At 39.9% G+C, this 21722-nt stretch overlaps 1 protein-coding gene across 1 annotated transcript; it reads right to left on the bottom strand.

Annotated features, from left to right (window-relative positions):
* Positions 1-273: 273 nt before the first annotated feature.
* Positions 274-20699, bottom strand: SLC6A19 (solute carrier family 6 member 19). Its single transcript, XM_005419324.2, has 12 exons — positions 20418-20699; positions 12080-12220; positions 10514-10651; positions 9417-9598; positions 8543-8653; positions 7688-7800; positions 5293-5421; positions 4398-4554; positions 4057-4261; positions 3316-3475; positions 1075-1237; positions 274-511 (listed from the first exon to the last, which is right to left on the bottom strand). Exons 1-12 carry the CDS (start codon positions 20617-20619, stop codon positions 305-307), a joined length of 1908 nt encoding a protein of 635 aa, XP_005419381.1. The 5' UTR covers positions 20620-20699; the 3' UTR covers positions 274-304.
* Positions 20700-21722: the final 1023 nt, after the last annotated feature.

The following is a 21722-nucleotide window of genomic DNA, read 5'->3' as shown; positions in this document are numbered from 1 at the left end:
TTCATGCACAGTGCATCCCCAAGCAGAGGGGATAGAAGCCAGTTTCAAAGAAGCTGGCTTCAGAACCCAAAAGAGGACAAATTATTTGGCCTGGTGCCCCAATCACTTGCAAATGTCACTTTTTTTTCTTCCAGAAGCCAGGCCATCAACTCTTCACAGTGCATTGCCTTGTTATGCAAATGTTTACCTGGAAACAAGACATGGCTACCCTTCAATGAAAATAAAATTAAGGCCAGATTCTTAAAAAAATTTTTTTACTTTCCTCATTGACAGGGCATCCTTCCACATTTGAAAAAAAAGGGGTTTATGATGAATACTTTAAGTTTCCATTAATGGAAGTCTCAGATGTAGCAATAAGGCCAGCACGATCATTTTTTTTCTGGCAGTGGTTCCTGATGGCTTTGTAGATGGCAAAGGTAGGGATGGTCAAACTGGGCACTCCAGCAAGGATTACAATGATAGCGTACACCCAGGGGGGATATTCAACCTTCTCTGTTTTGGGGAACTCCTCCTGAAAGAGCAAACAACCAAGATGCAGCAAGTCATGAGGGGCAAATACCTGGGACCATGCACACATACAATAATTCAACAGATCAAAAATGTGATCAGGACATTGGCCAGCCATAATGGCACAACAGTCTGCCAATTCCATACCAGCTTCCAGCTCAAGGGTTTCCAGCCTCAGCTGTTTTGGGCTTATTTTTATTCTAAAATGATGTAAAGAAAATGGCATGAAAGCGGTAAGAGCCAGGAAGGGAGACTGGGGGACTGGAACACTTCCTTGGCACAAAGGAATGTGGGCATGGGGAGCCTGACAGGCCATCAGGGCCTTATGGCCAATCAGCCTTTTTGTGGGAAGGCTGAAATCAAAGGGTGAGGGATGGCCGAAACATTAATAAGAGGGAAGTGATGTTGCAAAAGAGGAGAAAAGGAAGCAGTCCCATTTCCATGCCTTGTGGCAAGTTTGCCAGAAAACTGTTTCAGATGGAAGATGAATATAATTGACAATGACTCTTGCATTAAAGAAGAATACTTAAAATAATTATAAATAAATATTTGGGTTTACACACTTACATAGCTTGGGTCCCAAACACTGTAGAGCAGTTCTTGGTTGACTTTCACCACAAAATAAAAGAAAAAGATAACTAACATAATGAGAGGACTGATGAGTCTCCAGGTAACCTGCCAGAAAATGTTGGGCTTGTGTCCAGTCATGAACTCAATATCCTTGTTAAACCTAGAAACAAAAAGCAGGAGGTTCAGACTTAAAAGCTGGCCAGGATAAGAGAATGCCTGCTCATAAACAGGGAAATCCAAACTACCCCTTACTGTGGTTCCCAGGAATTTGCTAATGTCAGTTTGAGACCAGAATTTACAAGATCGGGAGTTAGACCTCACTAGTTCAAATTAAGGCACATATCATTGCAAGTTTGGAAAATTATTTTTGGAGATGTACTATCTTGGAGATGTCTGTGAGGCATATGTGAAATAGCTTCAACAGAAAAGAGTCATTGCAGATGGATTTTCCCCAGCACATATTGCAGTATTGCTTCACAGTTTTTTTATAAGTATCTCAGTACTGCATAAATTAAAGGGAGTGATACAATATTTAAAAAGAACAAAAGCAAATAAAAGTAATTTAATAATTATATTATAATATAATGTTTGCCTAATTTGAATATTTACCAGTTTTCTCAGGCTGAATAATGAAACATTTTTAAGCTTTACGCATTATTTAAAACACCTAAATTGTGTTATTTGGATAATTCATGGAACATGCAGTAGTCAGTGGGGCAAAAATATTTCCACAAGAAGAAACAAGCCCTACATGGAGATTGTTCAGTTGGTGCTTCAACTATGAACAACACACTGAATCCACTAGAATCTCAATTACTATGCAAATTTATTTTATCTTTTCATCCCTAACTTCTGAGATCTGGGTGTCTTAAAATCATGGAGCCCCATGTCCTGACTGCAGCGCATCTGCAGGTGTAGTTCATGTGTGTCATGGATAACACACATGCTCTCCTTCAAGCAACAGAGCTATCTTTCTACCAATGACCCTTTCTCAGAAAAAGGTCACAGAAACTCATCTGGAGCAGATAACACCACTTTTGGGCAGCCCTGAAAAGCTCTGCTCTCAAAGAGGGCTACAGTGGTGTGTACTGGCCAGGAACATTAAAGTTTGGTATGAGGCTTTTTTCTGAATCAAGCACAAACCCTAACACTCACCTTGCCCCCACTTTATGGATTCAACCCATGCTTGTGTCCTGGGAATTATTTTAATTTACTTTGTAAGGAGTTCAGAGATCTTAAAGGGAAGGAAAAGCAATGCACATAGCCTTTTCTGTCCTTAACAAATTAAAATAAGCCTTCTTTCTCAAGAATACACAATCTAATTTACCTAACCTGATTCATGCTTCCTTGAGTAGCATAAAAGTATGGGAAATGGGTCACAAGGGCATTCACCCCACTGCCAGAAGCAGCAGCTGAATCTGGCAGAAGTTCAAGTAAAACTTGGTGATTGAATTCCCTGCACTTTATTTCACATTTCTTCTGTATTTATTACAAACATGATGTTGAAACTTGATTTATTACACCTGTAGAAAGTTGAGAGGATAATTTCTCACTGCTCCATCTGATAAAGTCCTGGATTTATCAGCTAAGAACGTATCTCAGTAGCCTGGATTTGCAAGCTGCTGTAAACTAATATCTGCAGCCTGCCTGGAGATCCCTGTGTTGGAGAGCATCATTTAGCACTCCCTGTAAACACTCCTGGGATATAACTCTGTGTTAAACTTCCAGCTCAGTGCCAACATGTGTGTACTTTGCTTCTGCTAATTAAACGTTTAATGCAATGATCCTGAAGAAGAGTTATTATAAATATCACCATATTTAAAAGGCAAATGATCTATAGTGGCTTTTATGTAACTGTTGCAAGTATCTACATTCTGATGCCTACTTTAAAAATAAATTATTTGCATTCATATTAATGCACTCCACTGATGCCTAATATTCTCTTGCAATATCTTAGGGATATATTTATTTTAACTAGTTCTTAAAGAGCATTATTTATTATAATGTATTAATAAAATGGAAACCTTTCACATACAAATTCTTAACAAGCATTATTTCTTTTCACTGAGACCTCTTAAAAAAACCTGAAACATATAAGCAACCCTAAATTATAGCTGCATAATTTCATTGATTTCTATAACAGAAATTCTGTGCACAGAGATGCAGAGAGATTGTAGCTACACAACAATAATCACTTTATGTATAGATATCAAGTAATGGTTAAGCTGTATTTCATACCTGTCTATTCCATAAATGTAGACGACTGAAAACATCTCACAAAATGCAATTATCAGCAGGGGAATAGAGCCAGCATAACCATCAAATAGACTCAGCCAGTAATTACCAGAATTCAGCACAAAAATGAAAGCTATCAAATAACACACCAAACAAACGAGACCTGTGGGGAAAAAAAACCAAAACCAACAGCACACTTAGGTGTGAAAGTGAAAGCAAAATGGGAAAGAAAAGTATTTCCCCAGTAGCTATAAAGCTTAAAAAGTAACTCTTGCAGCCTGAAGGCCACCACTTTTTTTTTTTAATGGCACTCTAGGGAGGCTGGCTTCTGTTTGGGTAAAACTCTCCTAACATTACACTGGTGGCAGATGTGACAAACAGAAGGGGAGAAAGCTGAGGAGAGAAAACAGATCCTTGTCTCCATAGACGATGGGATAATGTTGCTCTGAGAGAAATCCTGCCTGGGTGAAGGACTCAGGTCCTCCAACTTCCCAGTGGAGGAGACAGTGGTCATCATGGGCGGGCTGATGGGCAGGCCTAAGGGTTAACAGCTGCCTGCAGGCTCAGAAGGAACCTCACATGAGCTGCCCCACTGGGGAACATGAGAAAATCTTCAGTAGGTTATCTGGGAGTCTTAAGACCATTCCAGCTCAGAGGGTAGAAGTGAGATGGGCTGCTTTTTCAGCGCACAAACTGCTCTCTGGGGAGGGTGGAGAGGCCACTAATCTCTAAAAATGCACTTACCAGTTATAAGTTCCTTAGGCAGTCTGGGGGGTATAATCTTGAGATCTTGTAAAGGTACAAGCACACCTTCCATATTCCCAAACATAGATGACAAACCCAAGCAGAAGAGCATGATGAAGAAGAGGATGGACCACAAAGGTGAGACAGGCATTTTGGTGATTGCTTCAGTGAAGACAATAAAGGCTAGGCCAGTTCCTTCAGCTCCCTGGGAAATATTTAGGATCATTAACATCACACAGCACTTAAATTTACATTGGTAGTCACTAGACTTGGCAATTCAATAGTTGCTATGCATTGCTACCATATTTGAAGAATCAATATGTTGAGGGTGTTAAGCTTACATCATTCAGGAAAGTTTCCAGATCACATGTTTCAAACTTGAGGGTTGCAAAAGTTGCTGGATCAGTCATGTTACACAGCTGCTGCATTTGTTCAAAGTTATCTTGGGTTACATTACCTTCTGGCAAATCGAATGCATTCATCAGAGTAAGAATATTTCTGGAAAAGTGAAATGTAAGTAATTTGAAATTATTAATTTGTAAGCATCATCAGGATTCATTTACATCATCAAACACATTATTAAGAGTACAATATGAAGATCGGATTTGACATTGGAAAGTCCACCAGATGTGCATGTGTGATTTTCTTTCTTCCAAGGTGAATATAACACTGTCTTTCATGGCATAGATGACTCTAAATGGATGGACACTCTAGGAATCTGTGCAGAATTTAGGTGCCTGTGTTAGCATTGCATTGTTAGCATAAACACCAGTCCCCAGACTGGGTGGTTTATGGGAATGTCTGAGTTGTCTGCAGCTGTGAATCATACAGTTTCACAGCTGAGTGTGGAGGAACTAGACTGGAAACCAAAGAGTCTGACTGCCTGGGTAAAAAGAGGCACCTCTGATGAGACCTGAGCTTTTGAGCTCTCCAGGAGGAAACCTAACACATAGCTAACACAGAAACAGGGAATATTACATTTGTGCCCTATGTCAGCAGGAAGAATAACATAAAATATCTTTATGTAGAAAATAAGGTGACTTAAACAATTATTACTTTCCATGGGATTTGTTCCACAAGATTCCATATTTTTATAAGTAATGAGTCATTCTGATGCCATGTGAGTCAAGAGCTGCAATTATTCAGAAATTATAAATCCATGGTCAGCAGGCTAACAGAGCTGCCTCAGCCAAACACCTGCATATTCTGTGGGGTTTTTTTTCCCCAATAACTCACTTGTCAAAACAGTCATCATATCTTGCTGTGGCTCTGAATCCAATGATGGAGTATATGACAGTGGCAGCATAGATGGATGTGAAGCCATTGATCACTGAAACGATCACAGCATCCTTCTCACAGTTGTTGCTGCAATTCAAAGAGAAGAAACAATGGATGTCAATCACATTCCTAAAATAAATAGTAAAACTGGCTACCAAGACTTAAGAAAAAAGTAGTCTAGGATGCATAGGTACATCAGTGTACTCCCGAAAAGCACACAAGTAGTGCTGTTAGATTTAGTAAACTAAAACTTGGTGCCTTAAGCAATTTAATATCTATGGGTTTGGTTTCTTTTAGTGTTTTTTTTCCCCTTCAAATAACCTGTTCATAAGGCATAATTGCCTGAGCTGTTTTCATGTTTGATTCATGGGAAGTAAAGTATGAGGAGCAAAAGAGTCTCCTCCTTTTCAAGCTTGTCATGGATGTGTGCAGAAACACATTGCCATGGGCTGTGTCTTCACTGCTGGTGTATTTTTTTGTGCTGCAAGGTGAAAGGTTTGGGCTTGAATCCAAATATCAGACACGACAAGTGAGCACAAGTTCACTTTTCATAGCACTTAGGTATGGTGAAATTGCAGTAGTCAAGAGCACTTCAGAACAGTTTTGTTTGACTGTTGAACAAAAGATGGTTCAAAATGTTCCCAAGTTTTGGAAGAACAATGTAACATTATGCTGAAAAGATGGGACGAAAAACTCTTTGTAGAAATGCCTCTGCTGCAGGCACTTCTTGGTAGTGTGCTTGTGCTAACACGAAGAATTTGCAGAGCCAGAAACAGACTTTCATCTGAGGGACAACATAAAATATCAATATTAAATTAGTTAATCATTGTAAGAGAAGACTGTAAAACTGCAGATAACTCATTTGTCCTGGGCAAGAAAGGGGTATTGAGATAAACTTGATGTTGTCATATTTAATTTTCTGAACATGTTCAAGAGGCGAGACAAGCTTGTCCAACCAAGACCTATCACACTGTGTCCTTTCCCCATTTATAGCATTGGAAATAGGCATCTCCTGGATGTAGGACATTGAACGGAAATTCATTGCTGTAGTCTTGTGTCAGTTTTTGCAATGTAACATGAGATTCTCAATGACAGGCTAGAAAAACATTTCTTTCTTTTAGAGAAAGTAAGATGCTCAAGCTCCTTCTCATTATGAATTAGTGCATCCTTGACAGCATTGAAACTTTATTGTATTTTCTGATGTTTTTGTACTGCCAAACCATCAGGGGCAGGCTCACTGACACCTGGCCCAGCTGGTGCTGGCTGCAGGTGGCCCAACACCACAGGGTAACACTATGGAATTTGCATGGGAATTTTTTTACTTATATTCCTTGGGAGTTTGGTGACTTTGTTCAGTTCCCCCCTAAAGTCATGAATCATTGAGCATTGAACGAACATGGCCTGAATGCAACTGCCCCATGTGTTGGGAAACCCAGAGGACACTGCTCCATTTCTTTGTGTCTTTTGGAAAGGTGGATGCTCCCAGGTCTGAACCCATGGCTGTGGGACATTGACTTGGACCTTAGGCAGGGCTTGACACCTCACATTGAGACTTGCAGACACAAAAAATTCCAGGCGATCTTTTCAAAAACACCTGAAATCAAGAGTGGCGGCAAGGAACTTCCTCAGTGACTGAAATGCTGCTGTGGGTAATTGAACCCAAACCAAAACTGAAACACACCTCTCTGAATGCATGACCAAACCACATATCCAAAACTTAATTCAAAGATGTTTATAAAAAATATTAGGCTTAGCAAATGCCAGACAGTTTTCCTTTCAAGAGTTCTGAAAGGATGGCAGGCACCAAGAGGCATTGGTGGTTGCTGCAATATTTTATGAGGGAGAGTGTAGAATATAGCGCTGCATCATGATTTGCAGGCTGGCTCAGTCTCTGGGAGATGGGATTTCTCACTTCCTGGCCCCAAAGCACACATATAAAGGAATTGAATTTTAATTTCAAGATTGGATATATCTCTTCATTGCAAACCTAAAGTTTTAAACTGTGTTCTGTGAATTGATTTGAAATATGTGCTTTACCACCTGCTCTGAGACCAAGGGCATCACCATACACTGAGGACTCCCAGACAGGAAACTCCTGCTAATCAGCTGGTGCTTGGCAGCCAGCCCTCTTCTCCCATCCTGCATCACCACAGCTTTCTCTAGGAAGTCAGCCAGAGCAGGGACCTGAAATCTTGGTTTGGGAGGGCTAGGAGCAGTCAGAGGAGATGCACCTTACATGTCTGAGGAGAGGCTGTCCCAGTCCCAAGTAGCACAACAGCAGGGCAAAATAGAGATGGTTTATTTGAAAGAATGAAATATTCATATAAAATTTGGGTTTTGCCTGGCTACTTACTGAACAGAGTTGTAACTGGAGAATGAAATGAGGCCTCCAAAGGCCAGGGAGAAGGAGTAAAACACCTGAGCTCCTGCATCCAGCCACGTCACTGGGTTCGCCAGCTCACTGACCTGAGGCATCAGACACACAGCTTTAAGCACATCCAACATTGCTATTTAAACTGAGTATGAGATTTAAAACAACAATCAAAACAAGAACATTAACCATGCAAGACTCACTGTTCTTGAAGAATTTCAACAAATAGGTCAATATTTTTGTCAAACTTACTTTTTTTTTTATAAAAGAAAACCTATCTGAAGTTTTTATGTACGTATTTTGAAAATTGATTTAACAAATGCTCTGCATAGCTGACAGTTTTCATGCCTGGTTTCAGAAAAGGTGTTTATTACTAAGCATTAATAATGATCATTCAGAGATCTGCTTATGGAAAATGATCCCTCTTTTAATTTTGTTTAAATACTGTTATATTATTAAACCATTCTCTTAGTTTTTTTTTGTTTTTAGGGCAATTAGGTGGGTTCTACTCCCAAATACATGATTTATGCTTTAAATTTAGGTTGGTTCTTAGGCAGAATACAAGAAAATAAATCAAGGCAAATAAATTACAACCCCACTGCTGTGTGATGATCATTCAACTCGTTAGAACAGCTTTTGATGGAGGATGGAGAGAGAGATAAAATCTTTGTGTACATGTACACCCTTTATATCCAATGCAGAGGATTTGCCTCACAGAATCAAGGTTTTTTAAGGTGCCTGAGAAAAGCACTGGAGAGGACTAATTTTCAGTCAGTTGTTAATCACAGAGAGGACTACAGCATGTTTCCCTGAGCAATGGGCCAAGCAGTGGCTTACATTAGGGGTGAAGAGATACACAATTCCGTTGGTTGATCCCTTCAGAGTCAAGCCACGGATCAGGAAAATGGTGAGCACCACGTACGGGAGAGTTGATGTCACATACACAGCCTGCACCAAAAAAAAATGTAAACAAACCACTCAAATGAAACGAAATACTTGAATTTTTTTTAAAAAGTGAAGAAAATAGTGAAATAATCAAGGTTTGGTCATTATCAATAATGGCAAGTTTCAAGGGAGTGACAATTAGCATACTACAATAATAAATGATCAATGAAATTGTATTTGTGGTACATTTGGATAATAAATACTTTTTTAGCAATAGTAGTCTATTTAAGAGAAATTGTCATTGTTGAAATTCAACTCAAATCACTCAAAAGCAGCATCAGAAATAATGTACACCCTAAGACCAGACTGATGCAAGGATGGACTCTCAGGACTTTGCTGGGAAGCAGAAGGTTGGCCACTCTTTTGTAGAGATAATATTCAGGACTTGCACAAACAAAAATAAATCTGTATAGGTATGTTTTGAAGAGAATAGCTATAATAAAAAGAGAGTCCCTTGATCTTGCATTAAAGATTAATATTAGTGTTAAAGTCATAATACCTAAAAATGTGTTACTAGGACATGTAAGGACAAGGAAGACTCACAAAAAGTTGATCACAAAAATCTCCACGTAAATCAAATCAAGCCAGATTCCATTTCATTCATCTTTGTTCTTCAAAAAGCAGTCCCAGTGATGACACAAAATTTTGGACATGCTTTCACTCAAAAACCAGACATCTTCTACAGCATTATTAATTCTGTATAAATAAGGGATCACAACAGCATGATTAACATCATCTCATTAAAAGCTCCCCCAAGACAGAGTACCTTTCCTGTTGTTTCAATGCCTCTGATTGTGCACACGTACAGCACACCCCATGCACATGTTAAACACAGCAAGAGCCACCACTGGATACTGCCAGAATCCTCAATGGAAGTGGAGATGTTCAGTGTTTCTCTGTACCAGAAGTAATCTACAGGAGAGCTCTTGGCACACTCTTCTACATAATCTGTAACCACAAAATGCTTGTCATTCTGTACGTCTTTTATTTGCTTGGGGAAAAAGAAGCTAAATAATTAATATCAGTGTTTTAAATTGTACCACTTTATGCCAATAGATTTGTTGTTGGCAAATTTTCAGATTTTTGGAGGCTAGTTTCATGGCAAAATGAGAGATTTAAAAGACAGCTGTTTAATAGGTATTTTAATACTGTGGCTCTTCTCCTCCCATACTTCCTTCAGCAATATTTCTTCTTCTGTTCTGTGGAGCATTGCTCAAGGTCTTGTCAGCTCAAGTTGAATGCCCAGCTCCCTACATTCTGCTGGCCTGTGCAATATTCTGCCCTGGCCTGCCCTTATATGAGGCTTTCCATGCCTATTTTGGGAGCAGAGGGGCAGAGCACTCTGAACAGCTGCCCACAGACCCAGCAGAAAAACCTTCTTCACACAATGTCATGCAGGGCTGACTATGGAAAACAAAGCTGCTGCCACCAAGCAGTCTCCAAAGAGATGTAGACTTGTCATACTGAGAGGTACAGGCATTTCAAATGGATTATGCTTTTTTTTCCCCCTTTTCAATGTGCTAATGGAGAGCTGTTGAAGAGATGGAAGAAAAGCATTGCTTAAATCTGGAAAATGTTAATGTTTATACTAGATCTGCACTCAGTGAATATTCTGTATATGAACACATCTGTCAAAATCAACCATGACGTTTCATAAAAGAAACCAAAATTTCCCTCAAAGATTTTGTGCTGGCCACATTTTATTTCATGTGAATTTATACAAAACACAAGTATCAAATAGTGCAACGTGCCTGACAGGACTGCCATGCCTTACTGCAGTTTCACAGAAAGGCTCATTTAAAGTAATTTTTAGAAACAGAAATCTGTGCTGTGCAACAAAATAAAATGTTTTATAAAATATACCTGTTCTGTTGTCATTGAGAGGACAGTTACTCCATGGCAGGGGTTCTTGGAAGGAGTTGAAGAAATACCACATCACCCAGGCAATAATAGTATTATAATATAAGCCCACCAGGAAAGATACAAACATTGATGCTATGCCTGAAAAAAATATCAGAACACTGTGTAAATTGCAAAACTCTTGTCTTCAAGATATATCAAAGTACATGGTATCAAAGCCAACCTCTCCCTCCTCCCCAGCCACATTTTGGATGTAGATTTATCAGTATGGATTTTTTGCCTGAAGGTTGGACAGGTGAGTCCTACGTAGAGTTACATCCTAAAAACTCTTTGAGACTGAAGGTGATGCCCACTTAAGAGCCAGCTCTATGAGAGGACTAATTCCCTACAGACACCACACAATCCTGTTCACAGCATTGCCTGCTGATATCCAGGGAGTCTGGGATGCTGGGCACATGTAAAGCTCAACTGACTTGGGATTTTGGTTGAATGAGACTGAAATATCTCCTCCTTCCACAACATCCCTGCAAAGTCAGCAGGGGTGGTGTTGAACAGGATGGACGGCTGCCAGGAGGCACAGTCTGTGACCAGGTACAGAATTCACACTGGTATCTGTCCTCTTCTGCCTGTTCCCAAGTAATCAACCTCTGGTGACTTCTCTGGCAGACAGTAAATGCTAATCATTAGCTCCTGAGAGCTCCTACGTTCTAAAGACTCTTGAAAAATTCCAGATGCAATGAACAATTATCTTTTGTAACTGATTTACAAATGCAGTGGGTGCCAAAGCAGTCCTGTTTCCTCCCTTTCAAGTGTGTGGTTGAGGTTGGAAGGGATCTCTGGAGGTCACCTGGTCCAACTCCCTGCTCCAGCCCGGCCACCCAAAGTTGGTTGCCCAGGACCATGTCCAGGCAGGCTTTGAGTATCTCTGAGAGACCCCAGAGCCTCCCTGGGCAGCCCATGCCAGTGTCTGCTCACCCTCACCACTTTTCCTGATGTTCAGAGGCGTTTCCTGTGTAAGGAGGCAGCTGTGGAGATTTTTATGCTGCGTGCATAATGCTGCTTGTACAACATTTTCAAATGGATTATTATACTCAGAAGTTTGGTACAGTGGTGAAGAAGAGTTTTCTGCAAAATACTGTTTCTGTGGCTTATGGAATGGCAACTCTCAGATGCAAAAAAGTAAAATTAAGTGGAGCTGAGGTCTATCAGATAAAGATTCAACTAATATTTATCCACAGAACGGTTACAGAACAATTTTTGGCACACCTAAAGATTCATCCTAATGGTAAAAACAGCCAGTATGGATAATACAGAAAATATCTCTGAGGCCAGAAATTGGTCTCAGATTAGGGAAAGGTTTTAACAGGATCCATGGTACTTGGGAAGGTGAACACAAAATTGTCATTGTGCTTTATCATTAGTTTGACCATGCCAATGGAGAGTTAGGAAGAGGAGAAAACGAACAGATCCTGAAATCTCTTACGGCACATCAAAATAAAACCCAGTAGATTTGTTTTTTAGATCACCAATTCAGAGACTTGTGCTTTCTCAGGCAGCTTTTTGACTTACCAACCCCTTTCAGGGTGGGGTGGATAGAGCTCCATACACCCACACTTCCTTTCCTCAGCCTTTGACCAATGGCAAACTCAAGATGAAGCAGGGGGATACCCTCCAGGACTAGCAAAATCAGGAAAGGGATCATGAAGGCTCCTGGAATGGATAAGAAAAATAATGATTCCAATCAGTGAGGTACTAAAACAAAACAAAACCCTTAGGTTTATAAGATTTGATAAGCAGACCTGTAAGCAACCTGTAAGCACTTTTGACATGATAAGCAACTGTAAGCACCTTTGTGGAAACCCTCCCCAGTTTTCTGAGCAATGCTTTTCCTGATTGCCCAGGCAGGGCACTCAGTTACATCTGTAGCTTCAGGCAGGAATTCTTATTCTTCCCAAGAGACACACATAAACAGAAATTACACACTCTCAAGGTTAAAATTTGAAAAAGCTACCTTTGTATTGCAAGTGGAGGAAAGATAGCTACTCTCCTGGAATGACTTCGCCTTTTATTTTTCCCTGCAAAAAATTATGGTTTTATAGCTGTGACTCATGCAAAGTGTATGAAATAGTTGAATGAACTAAGCAAAGTACCCCTAAATATTAGGCAGGAGCCTTGGGCTGTCTGTCTGAAACAACCGGAAATTCTTGGCATCTGTGTTCAACAATGTTCAGGTTTGATTAGAAGACATCTGAAGTGCAGGGTTCAAACCCTGTTAATGATGATAAAGTTGGTTAGTATAGGACAAGTATTCTTAATTTTTTCCTGAACAAGGTGTACCTTGGATATGGGAGGTACCTCAGAGCACCACACTGCACTGTAAAAGTGCAGAGTCAAATGCTTGAATATTGCTGCACATTAGAATTATGGTTATCTGTCATCACAAAATGGCTTTATCTTCCTAATCTAAATAGGAGCAATTAATCTGGGAACAATGAAGAGAATGTAGACCAGAATGTTAAGGGTTCAGGTCTGAGTATTTACTGACTTTTTCTTCATGTGTGCAATGAAAATCAGATAGCAAGTGAAAGAGGAAATCTGAAGAATGAAAACCGTTCCAGAAACTGAAATTTACTTCCTGGAGATGCCAAGCTATCAAGAAAGCTGGTGAGCTGTGAGAACACAGCACACCTTTTTAGTTTTTTTCCTTTCTTCTTTTTGTGTCTGTGCAAAGGCAGTCATGGGACCTCTTTAGCTGACTGCTCTGTCATAGATAATGTTATGCTTAAAGACTTCTACAGCATCTTAATAAAGGGAACTCCATAAGCACATGGAGGAAATCCCCTGAGGCTGATGGAACGCTCTTGCCATGTCCACCACAGAAGATGGTTCAAGTCTGAGAGTCCTGCAGCAAATTTTACACACTGTGCTGTCAACGGGGAGAGCTGTGGTGTTGGGACTGTGCTGCTGCTGAATCTCCCTGACTTGGAGCGAAAGCCAGGTCTGCCCAGACTGCTAGAACTGTGTGAGTGGAGGTGAACTGTGCACTTTAGGGAGAAAAAATGGATCCTAAATCAGAATATCAGCCTGCCTGCTGTCTGCTGAAAGCAAAAGGTTCAGACTACCTTTGAATGCTTTCTAAAGCTGCTTAGAAACAGCCTGATCTTCCCCCTTTCTGCCAACTGAGATGACAGCTATCAAAAAAGATTTTTCTTTGATAGGTATGATAAGGAGCAACTGGTCATAGCTTGAAAAGACTATAAAGGTTGTACATTTCCTTCTTCAATAAGATCTTTGACCAGGGATATAATTTCTAATCAAGTCCTCAAGTGATCTTACTGACACCTGACCAAAAAAGGTGATGGGACTCCATTAGGAGCACCTCAGCTGAACTACCTGCCGGTCCATGCTTGGGTTTCAAGCCGTGATCCAAAATCACTGCAAGCTGAGTTTCAAAGGGTGACAAGGACTTATCCTCAGGGCAAATGGGGAGTGTTTGGATCAGGTAGCTGTACAGATCCATCTCCTGGACTTGACTGTTACTGTTGCCCAAGAAGGGCTTTACCAGAGAGAATTGAGAGTGTGGCGTAGCAGGGACCCGTATGGCATCCGAAAGAGAAAGTAACAAGAAAAGATCCAGATGAGGCATCCACACAAACTCTGCAGAGTCAGGTTTCAGACTCTTATGAGGTGTCTTGCTTGAGACAGAGAGAGAGAATACTCTGGAGTTTAAAACTGCTGGTATAAACACAATGATTGTGTCCTTCCCTGATTTTACCCTCATGAGAGCTCCTGGTCAGAGTGTGGCACGAAGGAAACTGTGTCAGGCTGGCATGGGGCTGGAGCACAGGGCACATTTATGGCTGCTTGCACTTCCATGCACTGTAAGCAACTCTGTCATTGTGAAAGGCCAGACTCCATCTGTGGAGGTTGTCCCACTGAGCCTCCCATCAGGAGGGGGAGGATGGAAAGGAAGCCATCAGGACGTAAGGGGATGGAATGCAACAGTGAGGAAGATCTCATTGCATACACTGCAAAAATCTTGCTTACTATGAAAACAAAAGTAAAACAGTTATGAGAAGTGTTATTCACAGAGGGTGGAGAATCAGCAGAGAACAAACTATTTGAAGCCAAATTTGCATGCACTAATCTAATCAGGTGAACAGGGGCCCTTAAGTGCACACCACTGCATGTTCCAGCACTGCTAAGGAAGTCCATAAAAACAAAATGGGACAAGCCTTTAGAAACTGAAAGGACAGTCAGTTCTTTGCAGTGACTGAGTCTGACACAGTTTCAGTGAGTCCCAGAACTTCTGCCAACATGGACAAAACCTTTGCACTGTCAGCAGTGATGCCAGGCACAGGTGGATGAGGAGTCCATTGCCATTTCTGGCTTAGATGCCTTCCAGGTGACAGTCAACAAAGCATGGAGAGAGGGCTGCCCTGTTTCATCTGACAGCAGTACCTCCTGCAGACAGTAAATTTGTAGAAGTCCCTGGAGCGATGGGAAACAGAGGAAAAAACCTTGTTTTGAAAGAGATCCTAGGTACTCAAAAATTGGAATAAGTCCTATATGTTTCACAGGTTTGTGACATGGAAATACACAGTCAGACAGACATGAGTCAGGAATTGCCTGCTTCAGCACTGACACCATTTGTAACAATATCTCCACTAAGACCACAATGCTAAATTTGAATCTGCAACTAGGGGAGTTCATTTTCCTCAAAACCAGGGTGGATCATCATAGTTCACTCTTTCCTGGCATTACAAAAGAGCCACTTTTCTCCAAAGTGAGACAGCAGCAGCCTGAGGCTCCCAGATCTACCACAGAGCTGCTCCACACTAATGCAAGGCTGTTCTTGCAAGGACTAAATGGTCTCCTGAGAAGAGGATGTAGCTGAGATGGGAGAAGTGAGGAAGAAAATAAATGAGATACTCTTCTTCTTGGAGATGACATCCACATAATCCTTTTCCTGAAGAGATAGACTGACAGAGAAGGAGAGGAACAGTCAGCATAGTTGGAAGTTTAACAAACATCTCTACAAATAAATAATAATGAGTCCTTCAGTCTTTGACTAACAAAAAGTATGTCTCAGTTTTTCTTCTGGCTTTCCTCTGAAATGTTTTCAGTTTGTCAGTCTACATTTTTACAGTAGTAACTGGGTTTTAATGCAAGCAAGATGAACCACTCTGATTTTAAAAATTGATAATTTTTTAGTAAGAAGGTTTTTTGTGTGTGGCTAAATGACATGCTGTATAGAACTCTGAGAGTACTGTGTCTTTAGAGCTACCATTGGCAACCATCTTCAATAAAAATATCTTTTCTGGTGCACTAATCACTTTTCAGTGATTAGTCATTCACCCTGATGTGTGGCATGTGCATTTTGAATAGCATTTTATGCATTTGAAACTACCAATATTTAGCTGTAGGAATATTGTTATATTTTCAAGAGAAATAAAACTATAGCTCTCAATGATATATAACACTTTTCTCTTTCTTGGGTTCTTTGGTTTCTAGGGTTCGATTCTAGCAGCCAGCTCAGAAATCCATCTCTGTTGCATTTTCCTTTTCTCTCATTTTCTCCCTAACCTGTCTGAAAGAAGCTATAATGGAAAAACAATAATTTGGCTTGGCAAAGCTGCCGTATAGAATCATAGAGTCATTATGGTTGGAAAAGGCCTCTGAGATCATGGAGCCCAATCACCAATCACAGTGCCCATCACTGCATCCTGTCCCCAGATGCCACACGCACACACCTTTAGAACACTTTCAGGTTCACACAGGACACAAAAAAAAATAAACTAATACTTTTTAAGCTGCCACAATTTTATGATCCTAACAAATGAACCATTGATTTGAAAACAGACACTGTATATATGCACACAAACAATGATTGATGTTCTAGTCTGAAAACCTTGCAACTGAGCTATTAGATTCTCATCCTGTTTCAATACTGCATTTCAAAACAAATAATATTTGGTTTGAACATCTGTATAGCTGTTATTTCCTCTCTAATCTAAGAGCTTCTTTTGTCAAAATTTAAAAAATCATTACTACTTGCACACAGTTCATCACAAAGGGAAGGCAGGCAGACTTCAGATGGAGATATTTTACTATACTAACATATTCCGAGACCTCAACTATAGCAACATGTTATTTCATCAACTGCTAAGTGAGGAATTGCTGACATCATTGCTGTGCCTTCTTTCAGTGTGGCATGCAGAGAGATAAAAAAGTTCTGCCTCATGCAGTGGCAAAGTTTCCATATGCGAGCTGTAGAGTTAGAGACTTTTTTTAAAATCAATGGTTTAAACATTAAATAGGCATCTTCTTTTTTATAATGGTCATCAGGGATAAAATGAAAATGTTTAACAGTTGATTAAATGACATGTTGCTCCATAAAGATTAAACAAAAGCTATCAGCAATGTCAGAGACAGCTATCAAATGAAGGGAAATTTCAATCTCATTAAGCTGGTGAAACCACTGAGGCAAACACCACACCTTTTACATTGTGTGCATATTGAACTCTATTTTGCCTTTGGTAATGATGGATTTGACAACTTTTAAGACATTAAAAGATAAAATGTGCTTTGCTTCGCTAGATTTCACTGGAGTAAATTTTCCATTTTAAAAAATATAAACTCATTATCTATGACAACAAAAGTAAGTAAATTATGTAACTACCAATTTATTTTTGTGTATTTGGGTATCTCAATGTGAAAACGTTAACATGGTGCTGTGCTTAGGAAGAAGCAGCTCTTAAATAATTCCAGATTTAAGTTCAACATCTGAAAATAAGCATTACTTATAAATACAGTGTTCCTAACTGTCTTCACTGCAGACAATTTGCAGAGGAAAAAATCCACCTTTTTTGAAGTCCAAGTACCACAATGGGGTAAATTTTATGCTTTACTTTCCATTTATGTTTCATAAGGAATGTAACATGTACAACCACTGGTTCACAAAGTAGGTGGACATCCAGTCTCATTCAGGAGTGTCTTTGGCTGTAGTACTCTCCACACCATTGCTACCAGACCTCACCCATCCAAAATGACCCAAACATTCATCCATATAGTCAAAAAGAAAGAAGTTTAGATAGCCAAGCCAATATTTAGAAATTAGAAACAATTTTCAGGAGACAGTCTATGTAACCTTGAGTGACTTTTTCACATCCACTGCAGATATTTCCAGCACAAAATATAGCTGGTTGGTTAGTGGTTTTTTTTGTTTTTTATTTAATGTCTTAATTGGCAACCATAATCCACCATCATATCCAATGTGAGCTTTAGGACTCTAAAATAATCACTCCAGGAACAATCCAAGGAGGAACATAATCCCTGTTTCCAGTGGGAGAGCAGGAACAGGGATCCCTGCTGCTCTGCACTCAGGATTCAGTGAAGACATATCTTGAAGACACAAAGTGTGAGGACAAACACCATCCAGGGTAAAGGCACTTGAACTACTGGGGCAGAACAGAGTTTCCTCAGTGAGCTCATGTTTGCCTTCTAGTGGATAATTTGGAAGAAGGTGCATAATGTTACAGTTTTACCCTGCTCTGTTATAGGGGCACATCTGTGCCCCTGAGTGGACCACACAAATCCAAAGATGAATGAATCACCTTGGCCGACATGTTGAGGGGTAAAGACTAAGGCAAAACTTGCCCAAAATGTGTAGTAAACAAACACTTCCAGCTGGATGTGGGTGAAGCTGCTTAGAGGGAGCACAACTGAGGCTGGATGTCATACACAGTGACTACCACAAGCACCCTATTCTGGAGTGGTTTTGTGGTGTCAGGGAGTTTCCTTCAGCAATCTGACAGCTGCAATCCCAGATGTTGCAGTGCTGCCTCTACTGGGTGCTTGGTATGCTGCAAACACAGCTGAATGGGAATTAGGGATGCAGGAGCCACAAAACCTCATGGGGCAGAAACTGTCTCAACACCAAAATATCTTCAGAAATAAGAACTTTGAGATCTGTTTTTACAATACAAATAATCATGTGTTCAAATTCAAAGGCATCCATCCAAAAAGCAGGCAGTCCTTTTTTTTCTTTTTTTCTGATTTAAGGGAGAAGCTCGAGAACAGAAATTGTCTTGGGAGGCGGACAGTGGTGGCAAGAGCTGGATTTAGACCTACCATGAGAGGCTGAGGTATACAGCAGAGGAGGAGAAGGAGGGATTGCACAACAGCTCTCCATCCTTACGTGTGATGAAATTAGGGAATCCTTTCTAAAAGTCACAGGAAGGCATTACTTGTGTTTCTTGATATGAGTCACAGCATTTGGTGCTGTGTAGAAGAATATTAGAGAAGGCAGCAAGTCTAGCTAGAAGGACACACATCTGTGTATTAGCTTATAATTCCTTTGCTATGTGCTCCCTTTCAAATTCTGCCTAAAATTTGAGTGAGAGAGTCCCAGGGGAAAAAGAACCCAGGGTTAACTGCTGTCAGTGTTCCTGACAGTGTTTCCTGAGAAAGAACAAGTTACAGGATGATGAGAAAGAAAGAGCATTGCTGCCAGAAGACTGACACACACACAAGAAATTCATAAATCTTCACTGACTTCAGTGATAAAACCATGATCCATACCACGTTCTTTGCATTTGTTGGGTGCTTGCTTTTCAGCTGCATTTCACATGACTAGAACACAAGAGAAATAAAGACCAAAAAGCAAGGAAGTGCCTATAAATGTACCCTGGAAAACAGGGCATGTCCACTTTCTAAAACTAAGTTTAAAAACCTGGGAAGCCAATGCGTGCCATCAGTTCTGGAGATACACATCCACTTTTTTCAAATTACAAATCTCAAATATAGAAACACTTCTGATTGTGCATGTGCTGTAACTTTTTTGCTACAAGACCTGACTCTGCTGAAAATGACCTCTAGTTTGCACTGCAAACTTTAAACATCAGCCCATGTTAGAGAAATCATAATGATAAAAGCATCTCTTCTTGCAACTGTTATTGTCCCTGAGTCTGTGTGAGCAACTCCCCACAGAGCCCTCAGTTATTCCTACTCTAACAAGGAAAGCAATTTTGAAATATCTTACCATGCACATGTAAAAGAATATTACTTTGAAATACTGTTCCTTAAGCCAAAATTTTTCTTTCAAGACCAAATATTGCAAAGGAACAAATACATTTTACACATATTCCAGAGTGAAAAATGGCCAATAACCAGATAGCAGACAAAAAAGTCAGTAAGAAAATGAAAAAAAAAGTTGTTGTATAATATTTAAGCAATGGTTCAGCTTAAAGTTACCTTTCAAAACAAACAGCAAAAGAAAACAGAATTTCTAACATGGTCATTCAGTCCTCACCTAAACCTTAAGGAGTTTCAGTAAATGATGCAGTAAATAATATATGCTTGGATTTTAAATGACTTAATAACACCAACTAAACAAATATTTTTAATGTTGACTTCATTCATGCTGTTAATCCTAGCACAAATTATACAAACACTAACTCTACAGGTGATACATGGATCAGTCCAAGCCCAATGAAAAACCTATTCTAAAAAGATCATTCGGTATCATGAGCAGAATCATAGTCCCAAGTAGTTTATTAATGTTTTAAATACACACTCTCTATATATATATTTATGTATGGAAAGCAACATTGGGTTTAGATTGAGAAACTAAACTATGTACATGATGGTGGAAGACTCACTTGTTCAATCCTTTGTCCTGAAATCAAAACAAACCCTTCATTTTCTTCCATCAGTAACCTGACTTCAGTGTGTGATCATGACCTGTGAAATTACCTTCTCTGTCATACAGTCTTCTACAGAGATCATCCCTGCTCTTACAGCACCTGAACAGTTCTAAACATATTCCATTATTTGCTTGCCAAAAGAGAGATTAAACCTGGTTTATACCCAAAGTTAAGTTAGTTAAAATGTATTAAAGACATACCTCCTCCATGGCTCTGACAGAGATACGGGAACCTCCAGACATTTCCCAAGCCCACACAAAACCCTACACAGGTCAGCATATACTGTGCCTTGTTGTCCCATTTTGGTCTGGAGTCTGCCTCTTCTTTCTCCAGGACCTCAAGTTCAGCATGGGAAGGTATCCTGTCCTCCAGGCCAGGATTGGGCAGCTTCAGCTTTACCATGTTTTAAATTTCCTGCCTGAAAGTGCTGCCAGTGAGGGATAATGAGAAAGGCAGCTTGTCAGAACCCTGCTCAAAAAGAGAGCATCTATTTGCTGTCTTCAGCTATATATACTGAACCTTTGGCACTGGACTTGTAAGTGCAGGCTTGTGGTAAAAAGAAGCGTCAGCAAATCATTCAATTGACCAAGTCAGCTCTGACACTTATTAATGCTTTATCTGCCAAGGTTTTATGGAACAGTCTGTTCATCCAGTGGAATACATTGATTTCAGCTAATGTAATTCGGGAGATAATTTGGCTATAAACCCTAATCACCTGTAAGGATATGTAACACCCCTTGCCACTCCCTTGTTTAAACTCACTTAAATACAAATATAGCTCTAGCAAATGAGGAATAGTGGGATTCCACTGGCCTCAGACTAAATATGGAGATTTCATATCATTTTTTATAGGGGAGATAAACTGATTGTGACTCATCATCACGTTCCGTTTCCAATTGTGTATGCCTACAGAATTGTATGTATCATAATGAATGTTTCTCTGTAACAGATTGTAACCTACTAAATGTTCTGACCAAAAGGATGGAGTATGAAAGGGATTATAAAATCTGACCTTTAAAGTCATAAGCATAATCTGCTTACCCCAACACCTCTAATCAGTACAGAACAAGGTCTGAAGAACATGTCTTTTTTATAAATGGGCTTGAAATCAAAGGTCCCTTCACCTTTTCAGTGACCCTAGATATAGTGGTCAAAAATAAAAAAAACCCCCACTGGTTAACAAATATCAGAGATACTACTCCTATCCTCATTATTTCAGCACAATCATAACAACACTATTCCCTTTGAACCTTGTTGTTTTCAAAAGATAAGTTACTTGTCACTGAAGACTATATGTAAAATCTAACACTGTATATGTAATAAGAAATGTTGCCAGCTGCAGGCTCATTGCAGTGATACAGGGTGGTCAAAGTAAAGAACTAGGAGAGATCTTGTAAGTCCAGCCCCTGGAAAAAGAGGTGAACACATTGTAGTATCCCTTTGCAACCTTATCATGTTTGTTCAAAGTTGATTCCAGAGGCTGTTCAATATCTTTGGATAGAAGA

The sequence above is a fragment of the Geospiza fortis genome, unplaced genomic scaffold (assembly GCF_000277835.1).
Source record: "Geospiza fortis unplaced genomic scaffold, GeoFor_1.0 scaffold206, whole genome shotgun sequence".
NCBI classification, from domain to species: Eukaryota; Metazoa; Chordata; class Aves; order Passeriformes; family Thraupidae; genus Geospiza; species Geospiza fortis.
Note: the sequence above shows the minus strand (reverse complement) of the source record. Positions and strands in the feature narration are given on the sequence as shown.

Excerpts from the sequence above, each read along its gene's own strand:
- SLC6A19 (XM_005419324.2), bottom strand. The coding sequence starts at position 20,619 with ATGGTAAAGCTGAAGCTGCCCAATCCTGGCCTGGAGGACAGGATACCT. Across the intron at positions 9,599-10,513 it reads TCTCAATGACAACAGAACAG|ATTATGTAGAAGAGTGTGCC; the intron begins GTATATTTTATA and ends TTGTGGTTACAG. Across the intron at positions 512-1,074 it reads GTGTTTGGGACCCAAGCTAT|GAGGAGTTCCCCAAAACAGA; the intron begins GTAAGTGTGTAA and ends TTGCTCTTTCAG.